The sequence below is a fragment of the Ixodes scapularis genome, unplaced genomic scaffold, assembly GCF_016920785.2.
Source record: "Ixodes scapularis isolate PalLabHiFi unplaced genomic scaffold, ASM1692078v2 ptg001212l_1___fragment_1__unscaffolded, whole genome shotgun sequence".
Lineage (NCBI taxonomy): Eukaryota > Metazoa > Arthropoda > Arachnida > Ixodida > Ixodidae > Ixodes > Ixodes scapularis.
This window is the reverse complement of record NW_024610117.1, coordinates 1203616-1216125: the sequence shown is the minus strand read 5'-3', so window position 1 is coordinate 1216125 and position 12510 is coordinate 1203616. Positions and strand designations below refer to the sequence as shown.

The 12510-nt window shown below is 51.1% G+C and overlaps 1 protein-coding gene across 1 annotated transcript; it reads left to right on the top strand.

Moving 5' to 3' along the window:
- The first annotated feature begins 1394 nt into the window (after window positions 1–1394).
- On the top strand, window positions 1395–3260 carry LOC121834471 (uncharacterized protein K02A2.6-like). The gene is made up of 2 exons (XM_042288176.1): window positions 1395–1431; window positions 1935–3260. Exons 1-2 carry the CDS (start codon window positions 1424–1426, stop codon window positions 3100–3102), a joined length of 1176 nt encoding a protein of 391 aa, XP_042144110.1. The 5' UTR covers window positions 1395–1423; the 3' UTR covers window positions 3103–3260.
- The last annotated feature ends 9250 nt before the right edge of the window (window positions 3261–12510 follow it).

The following is a 12510-nucleotide window of genomic DNA, read 5'->3' as shown; positions in this document are numbered from 1 at the left end:
CGGCGACCCATCACCGTCGACGTGGAAGTTCAAGGAACTTCCTTGAGCATGGAATTGGACACGGGAGCCACGGTGTCCATAATACCGAAGCAGCAGTTCAAGAAATTTCAGCCTCCTTTGAAGCTTGAACCCACCGAGCTACGCCTCAAGACTTACACCGGGGAAGTCGTGCAACCCTGCGGTTTCGTCAAAGCGTCCGTAAGATACAAGGGTCAAGAGGACGTTCTACCCCTCTACGTAGTTGACCACAATGGCCCGCCTCTTTTGGGCCGCGAGTGGCTCACACGTCTTCGTCTGGACTGGGACAACATCTGCGGCGTACACAAGCTGTCGGACCCTCATCGGTCTGATGCAAGCAAGAAGTACGAGGCACGCCTAAAAGAACTTCAAGCCAAGTACAGCCGCATCTTCGACGGCACCCTTGGCAAGATAGAAGGTGAGCGAGCCACTTTATTTTTGAAAGAGCAACGTCCGAAGTTCCTCAAAGCGAGAAACGTGCCTTACGCACTCCGGTCGGCCGTAGAGGAAGAGTTGCAGAAGCTTGAACAAATGGGCGTCATTACGCAAGTGTCAACCAGTGAGTTTGCTACGCCTATTGTACCGGTAGTTAAAAAGGACGGCACCATACGTGTGTGCGGGGATTACAAAACAACGTTGAACCCTATCCTAGACACGGAGCAGTACCCCCTGCCCAAACTTGAGGAAATACTAGCTGCGCTCGCCGGAGGCAAATACTTTTCCAAGCTAGATCTTAGCAGGGCATACCAGCAGGTAGAGATGTCGGAGGACTCAAAAAAACTTCTCACACTAAACACGCACAAAGGGCTTTTTGCGGTGAACAGACTCCCTTTCGGAGTAGCGTCTGCGCCCGCGTTGTTCCAGCGCATTATGGACAACATACTTAAAGGACTACCGGGTGTCATATGCTACCTTGACGATATTCTCGTCACGGGAGCAACCGCTGAAGAACACCTCAGGAACCTTGAAGCCGTGTTTTGTACACTTCAGCAGAAAGGTGTTCGCGTCAAGCGTGAAAAATGTGAATTTTTCAAAGAAAGCCTGCAGTATCTGGGGCACATTATCAGCGAGACCGGCGTCAAGCCAAGCGAGGAAAAAGTTCAAGCGTTGCTGCATGCCCCAGCGCCTACTAACATCGCACAGTTGCGTTCACTGCTTGGACTGATAAATTACTATGGAAAATTCACGCCACGGCTAGCAACGCTGGCAAAGCCTTTCTACAGGTTACTACAGAAGGATGCTCCCTGGTGCTGGAATCGGAAATGTCAAGATGCCTTCCAAGCCATCAAGGAAATCTTGTCTTCGACGGAGGTGCTGGCACACTACGACTCGGCACGCCCGCTGCAGCTATCCTGCGATGCGTCTGCGTATGGTCTCGGCGCTGTGCTGTCGCACGTCATGAAAGATGGCACGGTAAGGCCAATTGCCTACGCTTCCCGAACATTATCAAAGGCTGAGGAAAACTATAGCCAGATTGAAAAGGAGGCGCTCGCCCTAATCTTTGGCGTCAAGAAATTCCACTTCTACATTTATGGTCGGGAGTTTACGTTGATTACTGATCATAAACCTTTGCAAGCGATCCTTGGGCCAAAGAGTGGGATCCCGGCAATAGCCGCCGCAAGACTGCAGAGGTGGGCGGTAACTCTGTCAGCCTACCAGTATAAACTTGCCTACAGGACGTCCGCAGAGAACGCGGACGCGGACTGTTTTTCACGACTTCCGTTGCAGTCCACAGAAGTAGACGACAGTCACGACGAGACGTTTTATACGCTGCGATTGGCATCTCTACCAGTCACCAGTAGGGACATCGCGCGTCATACAGAGCGTGATCCCGTCCTCAGCTTGGTCCTAGACTTCACCAAGAAGGGATGGCCATCACATCTTGATGATAAAGTGTTGAAGCCCTATTCTGACAGACGCAGGGAACTCACAGTCCACGAGCGGTGCCTGATGCATGGAATGAGAGTCGTCGTGCCCCCGAAACTTCAACAGCTGGTCCTGGAGGAGCTACACCAGGGACACCCAGGAATAGTGCGGAGCAAAGCACTCGCCCGAAGCTACGTATGGTGGCCCTCCTTGGAAACGGACTTGGAGAACCAAGTGAGACACTGCACGGCATGCCAACAGCAGCGCCACATGCCAGAAAAGGCACCATTGCACCCTTGGTCATGGCCGACACAACCGTGGTCACGGGTACATGTAGATTTTGCGGGCCCTCTTCGCGGTCGTATGCTACTAGTCATTGTAGACGCGCATTCTAAATGGCCGGAGGTTTTTGTCATGACGTCTACCACCGCAGAAGCGACGATAACAAAACTGCGCGATTTATTCGCTCGGTATGGGGCACCAGAAGCTCTGGTTAGTGATAACGGTGCGCAGTTTACATCGTCCGAGTTTAAAGAGTTCCTTAAAGAACAGGCAGTTCGACAGGTTCTCACTTCTGCATATCACCCCAGCAGCAATGGACTCGCAGAGAGATTTGTGCAAACCCTAAAGAACGCACTACGAAAAGGCCCTGCAACTGAAAGTATGGAGGAAACCTTGTCAAAGTTCTTAATGACATATCGCAACACTCCGCATGCGACGACTCAAGAAGCCCCATCTTTTCTTTTTTTGGGTCGTCGGCCACGAACACGGTTGGATGCACTGAAGCCGGCTCTGGATCGTACTATCCGAGCACGTCAGTTTGAACAGACTTCACGGCGCAGGGGTGCTAACAGTGTGTTCGAAGTGAACGATGAAGTGTTCGTGCGTAATTTCAGGAGCGGCCCCACATGGTTCCACGCAACAGTACTGCAGCGGACGGGACCAGTGTCCTACGTGGTCAAGGTGCGGACACCGGATGGACTCCGTACTTGGAGGCGACACAAGGACCACCTGCGCTCAGCGTCTACTGCAGTGACAGCGCCGTCCCTTGTGGGGGAGGACGATACCGACACCATCTATCCTGCGTCTGAAGCCGACGTACCACCTCCGTCTACTGTCTCCGCAAGACAAACGGTGCCCGTCACCCCCACTAACGCTGCGCCTCGGCGATACCCACAACGCCAGAGAAGACCCCCCGATCGCTATGAAGCCTCATGACGTTCCAAATTGCGGTGGAGGAAGTGCTAGAGGCCGCTGCCGTTGCTATCAGCAGTACGCGTAGTACTGACGTCACCGGGCGCTCTATAAGAAGAGCACCGTCATACGCGCAGCCAGATCGCTGCCGGCCTCTGCGGAAATAAAGCTGTTTCGCAGTCCATCCTTCGTCTGGCCACTCCTTGCACCGCAGACATAACAAGACCAAGAGAAACAAAAGAATGGGAAAATGCGGAAGCTGGCAGAACACAATCCTATCAAGCGTTGCACAAAATCACAGTTCACAGTCTTATCGCGAGTAGTAATGCTTGAGGCGCACGACGTGGACGACATCCGGTCGTGGAGAGCGGCGTAACGGAGTCCCTGTTCCATGGGGCGTCACCTCGTAGTTCAGATTCCCAAGTAGAGGAAGCACTTTGTAGGGTCCGAAGTAGCGCTTCAGGAGTTTCTCGCTTAGACCGCGTCGTCGTATCGGGGTCCAAACCCACACATGGTCTCCGGCCTTAAAGCGAACGTCGATCCGGCGAAGGTTGTACCGGGTAGCTTCGACACGTTGATGGTCTTGAATTCGGAATTGGGCGAGCTGGCGAACTTCTTCTGCTCGTTGAACAACCACCTGGGCGTCGGGGATCCCATCGTCAGCCGGTTCGTGGGGTAGCACTGCGTCGAGCATGGTCGTTTCTTTTCTGCCCTGCACGAGCTTCGACACGTTGATGGTCTTGAATTCGGAATTGGGCGAGCTGGCGAACTTCTTCTGCTCGTTGAACAACCACCTGGGCGTCGGGGATCCCATCGTCAGCCGGTTCGTGGGGTAGCACTGCGTCGATCATGGTCGTTTCTTTTCTGCCCTGCACGAGCTGAAACGGGGTTACTCCTGTCGTCTTTTGCACCGCCGTGTTGTAAGCAAACGTAACGTAGGGTAACACCTCGTCCCAAGTCTTGTTCTCTACGTCGACATACATGAAGATCATGACGGCGATAGTTTTGTTTAGCCGTTCTGTTAGTTTTTTTGTCTGCGGATGGTACGCAGTTGTTCGATGGTGACCGGTGCCACTGAGACGAAGGATCTCTTGCGTCAGCTGGGCCATGAATGATGATCCATGATCTGTAATGAGGACTCTGGGGCCACCGTGCGGAGGAAAATGGACTCGATGAAAAACTTGGCGACTTCTACAGCCGTACCATGATCAAAGCCCGTGGCGACGATTCTCCAGCGGTTTGACGGCTTCGTCGGCGGTTTTTTACGTCACTGACACTCGTGGCATGATCGAATGTAGAGGTGAACACTCTTTGGTAGCCTCGGCCAGTAGTACTTTTCTCGAATCCTGGCGAGCGTCCTGCTGTAGCCAAGGCGTACAGCCGTTGGGTCGCCATGGCGTCCTTGGAAGATTTTGTGTCGAAGACTGGCAGGAATAACCAACAGCCATGCTGTGTTGTTGTTGACGAAGTTCTCCTTGTGCAGCACCCCTTGCCGCATGGAGAAGGTATGCAGGATTCTTAAGAAAGGACGGGAACCCTACTCCCTTGTCTCTCTAAGTGCTCGATGAGCGCTCACATGTCAGGGTCGTCTCATTGAAGTGCTGCCATGTCGCTGACGTCAAAAACGCCGAGGAAACACTCATCGTCGTCGTCTTCGGTGCAGGCAGGACCGGCCTCGACAGGAGTTATTGACAGGCAGTTGGCGTCATTGTGCTTCCGGCCGGACTTGTACACAACGGTCATGTCGAACTCTTGTAGTCGTAGGCTCCAGCGGACGAGGCGTCCGGAGGGGTCTTTCAGATTCGCGAGCCAGCAGAGCGAGTGGTGGTCCGTGACCACGCGAAAAGGACTTCCGTACAAATAAGGGTAAAACTTTGTTATTGCCCTTACGACAGCGAAACTCTCCTTTTCAGTTGTTGAGTAGTTCGTCGCCGCCTAGGACAGCGTTCGACTCGCGTATGCGATGACTCGCTCTGCCCTATCTTGCCTTTGAACTAGCGCCGCGCCAAGTCCGGTGTTACTGGCGTCCGTGTGGATCTCTGTATCAGGGAACTGGTCGAAATGGCCAAGAATCGAGGGTGGCTGGAGTCTTGATTTCAGCTCATGCAATGACCGCTGGTGTTCTTCTGCCCATTCGACCTTTACGGCGTCCATCGTGAGGTACGTCAGCGATGCGGACAGCTTGGCGAAGTCCCGAACAAATCGTCTGTAGTAGGCACAGAGTCCGAGGAATCTTCTCAAGGCCTTCTTCTCAGACAGCGGCGTAAATGCAGTTACGGCGCGGGTCTTCTCGGGGTTAGGGAGAACACCTTTGTTGTTCCCGACGTGGCCAAGCAACTTAAAGACCGACGACCACTTCGCGCTTTCCACTTTTCGCCCGCTTCCTCCTCTCCCTCCGGCCCTTTCCACCCACGCCCGCCCCTCTTGGTCCCTTCTTTCCATCCTTCGCTTTCCTCGCCCGAAGGCGTGGAGAGGAGGGTCTTCTGCCTTGCGAAATCTCGAGTCTGGTCGTCGGCCTTGAAGTTCACCATAGGCGAATCGACACTTTGTTGGCTTGAGTGACAGGCCGGCGGTCTTGATGGCTTGAAGCACGGCTCGAAGTCGTTACAGGTGCTAGTCGAAATCTCGTGAAAATACCACGACATCGTCAATGTAGACGAGGCAGCTCTGCCATTTCAGACCTGCAATCATGGCGTCCATGACACGCTGGAAGATGGCTGGTGCTGTACAAAGTCGGAACGGCATCACTTTGAATTCGTACAGTCCGTCGGGAGTGACGAAGGCAGTTTTCTCCCGGTCGCGTTCGTCGGCATCAATCTGTCAGTAAACACTCTCCAGGTCCATGGACGAAAAATATCGGGAGTGGCGCAGTCGGTCTAATGTATCGTCGACGCGGGGGAGCGGATAAACTTCCCTCGTCGTCACAGCGTTCAGTCGACAATAGGCCACGCAGAATCTCAGGGTTCCGTCCTTCTTCTTTATAAGGACGATTGGGGACGCCCATGGACTTCTTGAGGGGTGAATGATGTCGTCGTTGAGCATTTCCTGGACTTGATCTTGAATCACCTTCCTTTCCTTTAAGGAGACTCGATACGGCGACTGGTGGACAAGGAGCGCGTCGTCGTCGGTAATAGTGCAATGTTTTGCTATCGTTGTTTGGCGAACTTTCGACGACGTGGCAAAACAGTCCCTGTATTCGGCGAGGAGTTCAACCAGTTGCCTGCGCTTAGCATCTGGGAGATCGGGGTCGATTTCGAGCTGCGGCGGCGACGTGCATTTTTGCTGTGACGACGAGGTTTACTCAGAGATTGTGGTGAACCCGGCTGGCGCCTGAAGCTCTTCGACGTGGCCCATGGAGGTACCCTTCGTTAAGTGCTGCGGCTCCTCTAGAAAGTTTGTCACGAGAACGGTCGTACGTCCTTCTTGGAGATCCGTTACGCCTCTAGCGAAGCCAATTACTTCTTAAAGAGCAGTTGGACGCTGCCTTCGAGGAGAGCTTCACCGGGCATGGCTGCGTTGGTTAGAACGGTGACGAACACACTCGACCACGGCGGTAAGTTCACATGGTCGGCGATAGCTCGGATCGTGGTTGACGGCTTGTAGGTTTCCACCGGCGTCAAAACAGGCTTTCGCAGTGTCAGCTGGTTTGCCCCGAGGTCGATGACGGCGCCATACTCGCCAAGAAAGTCTATTCCGAGGATAACGTCCCCTCGAACAGTCTTGCAGAACGACGAACTTCACAGGGCAGGCGTCACCGTGGATCTCGACGCGAGCAGTGCATCTCTCGACTTGTGTGATGAGGTGCCCTCCAGCGGTTCGTATTCGAGGTCCATCCTACGGCGTCATGACTTTTCGAAGGCGGCGGGAGAGCCTCCCACTCAAGACTGAGTAGTCTGCTCCGGTGTCCACGAGTGCTGATGCGTCGTGGCCGTCGATGACGACGTTTAGGTTGTTGGATACTGTTGCAGGAGCGTCGTTTGGGTCTCTGGTAGCGTCCGAGTAAGGGCCCTCTGACGTTCGTGGAGGATCTTGGCGTCGGTCGTCTTCGGCAACTCCACCTCCAGGGGTTGCTGCGCCTAGTTTCCCCGGCGTGGAGTGAGGGGCGACAGGCTTTCACGTCGGGGTCGGTGCGTCGGCGAAGCTGGACGTCGTTGCGAAGGCGACCGGAACTCTCGGCGGGACGCAGGCTCTAGGGACTGAGGTCGTCGCAGGTACTCGTCGATCTCCCGAGGGTGTTCACCATAAGGGGGGCGCGGGTCGTTTGGGTGAAACCCGCGCAGCCCGAGTCGTTGGTATGGGCATCGGCGGTACACATGGTCAGCTTCGCCGCTGTGGTAGCACAGCGGGCGTCGGTCGGCCGTCCTCCAGAGGTTTGTCTTCCTCGGCGCAGGTTGCTCTGGGTGAACGTTCGCCTGATCTTCCTGTCGTCGGGGGTACTGCGGCGTTGGGGCGTCTCTTCGAGGTGGCGCCGTGGCTTGGCGGGGAACTTGCGGCTGTCGTCGGGCCATGGCGGCGTAGCTCATCGTCGGTTCCTCCGGTGCCACCGTGGTGACTGGAACCTCTGGTTGGAGCGCCCGACGCGCTTAGTTTCGGACAGCCTCGGCAGTGGAAAGGATTGGCGGGCGACTGACGGTTGGCAGCAACCTTCACAGTACGTCCCGTACGACCTCCCGGGTAATTTCCCGGACGTCCGGCGTACCCGGCGTGTTTTTGCTGTTAAGCATCGTGAGTGCAGCGACGCCTGGATGTCGCTGGTAGTGCGCTTGGAGGGCGCGCTCGATGTTGATTGACTCCGTGACGAAGGCTTCGACGGTGGTCGGGGGGTTGCGGACGAGGTCTCCGAAGTTGTCAGCCTTAACACCTCGCATCAGGATCCGCAGCTTCTTTTCGTCGGTGGCTTGAGGGTCGGCGCGAGCGACAAGGTGCAGGACATCCTCGACAAAACTGGTGATTGCCTCATTTGCGCCCTGGGTCGTCATTCGAAGAAGGTCCTCGGCCTTCTCCCGTCGATATTGGTTGGTGAAAGTCCTCCTCAGCGCATCCTTGCAGGTGGTCCATGAGTTCAGCGAAGTCTCGCGATTCTCGAACCAGTGCTTGACCTTTCCTTCGAGAGCGAAGTAGACCCTGAAAGCGGTGTTCGTCCGTCCATCCGTTGTGCTGGGCCACTCGCTCGTACTGTTGTAGCCAGTCCTCGACGTCTTCATAGGCCTTACCATGGAAGGACGCGGGCGTACGGGCAGCGACGGGTTGAGCGACGACGGGTGGAGTGGTCATTGTCGGTATTTGCTTCCTCCGATTCTCAGGCAAGAGACCCAATTCGGGGGACTGACCTCTGGTACGACGGCTTCTTCGGGCTTCGGCGTCTTCGGCGAAGTTAGCCTTCTGGGGCTGAGCACGTCGCCCTTAAAAAAATTGTTATGCTTTTCTGTAGAAAAGCTGTTGAAAAAAGTCAATAGAGGATATAGTACGGTCAACAGTTTTTCTGTTTACTTTCTTTTGAATATTGGCCCACTTTTCTAATGAAAGTTAACAGACTTCCCGCGATGCTTTTCTGTTGAAAAGCTGTTGAAAAAAGTCATCAGAGGATATAAAATGTCAACAGCTTTTCATCTGACCTTCTTTAGCTTTTCTGTTGACGTTCTTTTGAATATTGGCCCATTTTGTAATAAGAAAGTCAACAGACTTTCTGTCGCCTCCAAGATGCTTTTTCTGCAGCTTTTCAACTGAAAAGCTACAGAAGATTAAAAAGAAAACAATTCTTAACAGCTTAGCTATTAATTCAGCAATGTTATGGAAGCTTACTACGGCTTTCCACTCCTCCAAATTAGCTGCAGTGAAATAAAGTAAAAAAAAACGCGAATTTTTTTTTTAATATTGTTTATAGTAAATGGTTTTCCTGTGGTATTTGAAGTCACTACTACGTGCACCCACAACTACATATTAGGAACGAACACAAACACCACAAACAGAAACACATTAGGAACGAACACAAAGAACTCAACACCTGAATTATTTTCTTTATTTGCACTGAACACCTGAATCACAGACCGCTTGACTGCCCCAGAGCCTTATATAGCCTACACATTGAAGGTAATCATTTGGCCAGTGACCCCCTCAACACTTATTAAGGTTCCAAGTATTTAAACTTCTCCTCGGGAGTCTGTCAAAGGGAAAACAGTCTTTCGAAATTCGTGGACGATATCTCGTACTTAAAAGCATTGATACTACTAATAATAATTCGGCGCAGTTGTTAAAACAACATCCATGAAAACGGCTCCTATAAGAAATATTAGGGCTTCGCTGCATATCACCACTCAGTACGAAGCGAGTCAAGGCAGTTTCTCCATTTTCAAGTAGTTATTTTGCTTTTCTTTGCTAGTGGACTATTCAATATGGTCATTAAAGTCACTATGGTCACTTACCCAGTAAGAACGGCAGGGCATACCTTTCGAGCGCCTGGGCTCCACGACGGAAGGCCCCATGCCTTCCGTCGTGCTTTGACTGCACGCGTGTGCTCGAGGTGCGCAAACGCCGAAGCATTGTCAAGGCTAGTAGGCTCGCGCTGGACGCGGGACAACTGAAGCTGCTTCCCGTTCTTACTTTGTCAGAGACTATTGAACAACTTATCAACTTTTGACATCTAGTCGAGGTGTACAATGTTCAATAAAAAGTCAACAGAAAGTCTGTAGATTTTCTGATGACACTGGCTACAAAGAGTCAACAGAAAATTTTCAACGCGAAGTATACAGAACGTCTGCAGTCATTTTGATGACACTGTCAACAGAAAGTCAGCTGAAAAAAAAAATCAACATAAAGGTAATAGAAAGTCATCAGCTTTTCTTTTGGCTCAGGCTGAATAAAATCATAAGTTTCAACACAAAGTCAACAAACTTTCTGTTGACCATGTCAACAGACAGTCAGCAGAAAAAAAATCAACATGAAGTTAATAGAAAGTCAACAGCTTTTCTTTTGACTCAGGCTAAAGGAAATCATCAGAAAAGTTTCAGCACAGTCAACAAACTTTCTGTTGACCGTGTCAACAGAAAGTCAAAGTCAAAAGGAAGTAATCAGAGTCAACAAGAAGTCAACACGTTTTCAATAAAAAGTCAAAAATCACTTTTATAGGGGTGGGCCGGGATGTCTTCGGAGCGGTACGCTCAGCGGGCATAGAATGCAATACCCCGCACCTCCACTAAAAATATCTCGATTCACAAGTGATGAGGCGGCGAATGACTGAGTAAACTGAACGTTTGATGTGGCGAACTTGTGACGAGGCACAAAAACTGAATAAAAGATAACACCAGAGCGTCGCGGGCGTCGGAGTCGGCGTAAGAGCAGAGTCGAACGCTGGGGCGAGACTGACTCCGGCTTGCCAGGCGGGGCCCCGTTTGTACACTCGTGGATTTCTGGAAGAATCGGCCTAGAAGATTGGACACGTAGAGCATTCTAACCTAGAACAAGCAACACGGTTCTCGAAATTACCAGAAATCTAAATTGACAAAGAATAAAAGACGCGGCGCTCCCAGGAATCAAACCCTGGGCTACCGCACGAGAGCCAAGTGGGGTAACCACTTGGTCACCCAGGAGCTCGCTCGCCGACGCGCGTGGCAATATGCACATAATATTTGACATTCTATAGCAGTGATTGGCTTTTCTCCAATAATTTAGCTAGCCAATAGGGAGTATTCACCGGCGACCATAGCTGTGTGCTCGACTGCTGAGCGAGTGATTACGGCTGGTTTCCACGGTTCTTTTGCAACGCTCTTTACGCGCCATCAAGACTGCCGGTCTTGCAGCCTATTAATGTGGGCCAATTGAGGGCATGCGCTCTAAACATCGCCTTCAAATATGGCGTCCAGTGTATCCCCTTAATGGAAAAATCTCACCAGCCATTTGGACTATGCCACCAATGCCGTGATCTACCCAGAGAAATTTAGTGTTTCTTTTTCCGGCGTAGCGACCTGGCAGGTTCTTTGCGGATGTTGAGCATGAGACAGCACGAGCTGTCTCGGGCATTGCCGATTGCCTCGTGTGGACTAAAGGAATGGCGGTGTCATGCATGCGGTGAACGCTCTGGAAGATCGTTCTATTAGCTTTTTTTTCTGTAATCACGACGGCTCATTGTGGTTAATGAGCAGGTTGTGCAACTTGCTTAGAGTTTAAGAGACGGCGGGTTCGCACGGTCGTTGCTTAGTATTATGACTATACTGCTTCCAGTTTTTAACATACGCATTCATTTACCTAAAACCCGCGAGATACAAATCTCGGGTAGGCATGTTCAAATTCCGATTGCTTTGTATGAAGCATACGTGAGTTGTACGTCGAAAGATACCCAGGTTATCCGAATGAAGCCTCAGTCCTTTAGTGGTATGTCAGATACCCTTCTTCAGTTTGGCTCGCAATCAAACTAAAGTTACGTTACCTAACATATCTCACCTGATTTGCGCAGTTTTCTTGGGAACTTGGCGAATTTTAAAACAGAGGGCTGCAAGGTTCAATATTTTAGTTAATTTTTTTTCTATTTGTGAAACAACTTCTATTGAAGTTTGAATCACGTATTTGCTAATAAGACGATTAGGATTATAGTCAGGAACTGCTTAGTCGTGGCTTGTAGTAAATTGGTTTCTTCCTCTATTGAATGATGGTGTGAAAACTCAATAAGCTAGAAATTATATATAAAACAGAAAGCATAATTTAAGCGCATCTTGCTATAAGAGACACTCCGGTGGGGGGTAAAAGAGGGGGGAGGGTAAAATGGTGATTTTTTTTGTGCTCAATCAAGCGCATCCTTGATCCGACCTATTAGTGTCATGTAAGAAGCATCAAAATATTAAAAAAAAAATAAAATAGAGGCGAGAGGTCAGTGATAATTTTTACTGAGACGATGGTACTAATACACGACGGCTACAGGCGAACGCAACGTTTGGTGGTAGCGATGGGATGCGCCTATCAACGAAGCTTGTTACTCTGGCGCAAAAGAATGCTGCTGAAGCAGGTGCAGCTACCCTGGTGAAAATGATAGGGCGGATCGCTGCAGAGTTTTACAGTCGCCTGTCTAAGAAATTCACAACTGATTCTACTAACCTTCAGGGAAGCCTTCAACACTCGCATCGCCGGACGTCTTATTAAAATGATCACTGTGGTGGACAAACGAGTTGATAACGTTAGATGGCAGCACGTCGGTATTAGTACGCAAGAAATGCAGTCGAGGCTAAAGCTCGACTTCACCTAACGCCTACGAAGTGTATCTTTGAAGATAGCGAAGGTACATACCTTGGTAAGATCATCAGTAACGGGGTCATTAAACCAGACGCAGCGATGTTGGCTGCGTTTGCCAACACTCCAGCAACTACGACGGTAAAGCAGCTAAGACGCTTTCATAGCTTTGCTTTAAACCTTTTGTCGATTTATAAATAGTTTCACTATCAAATC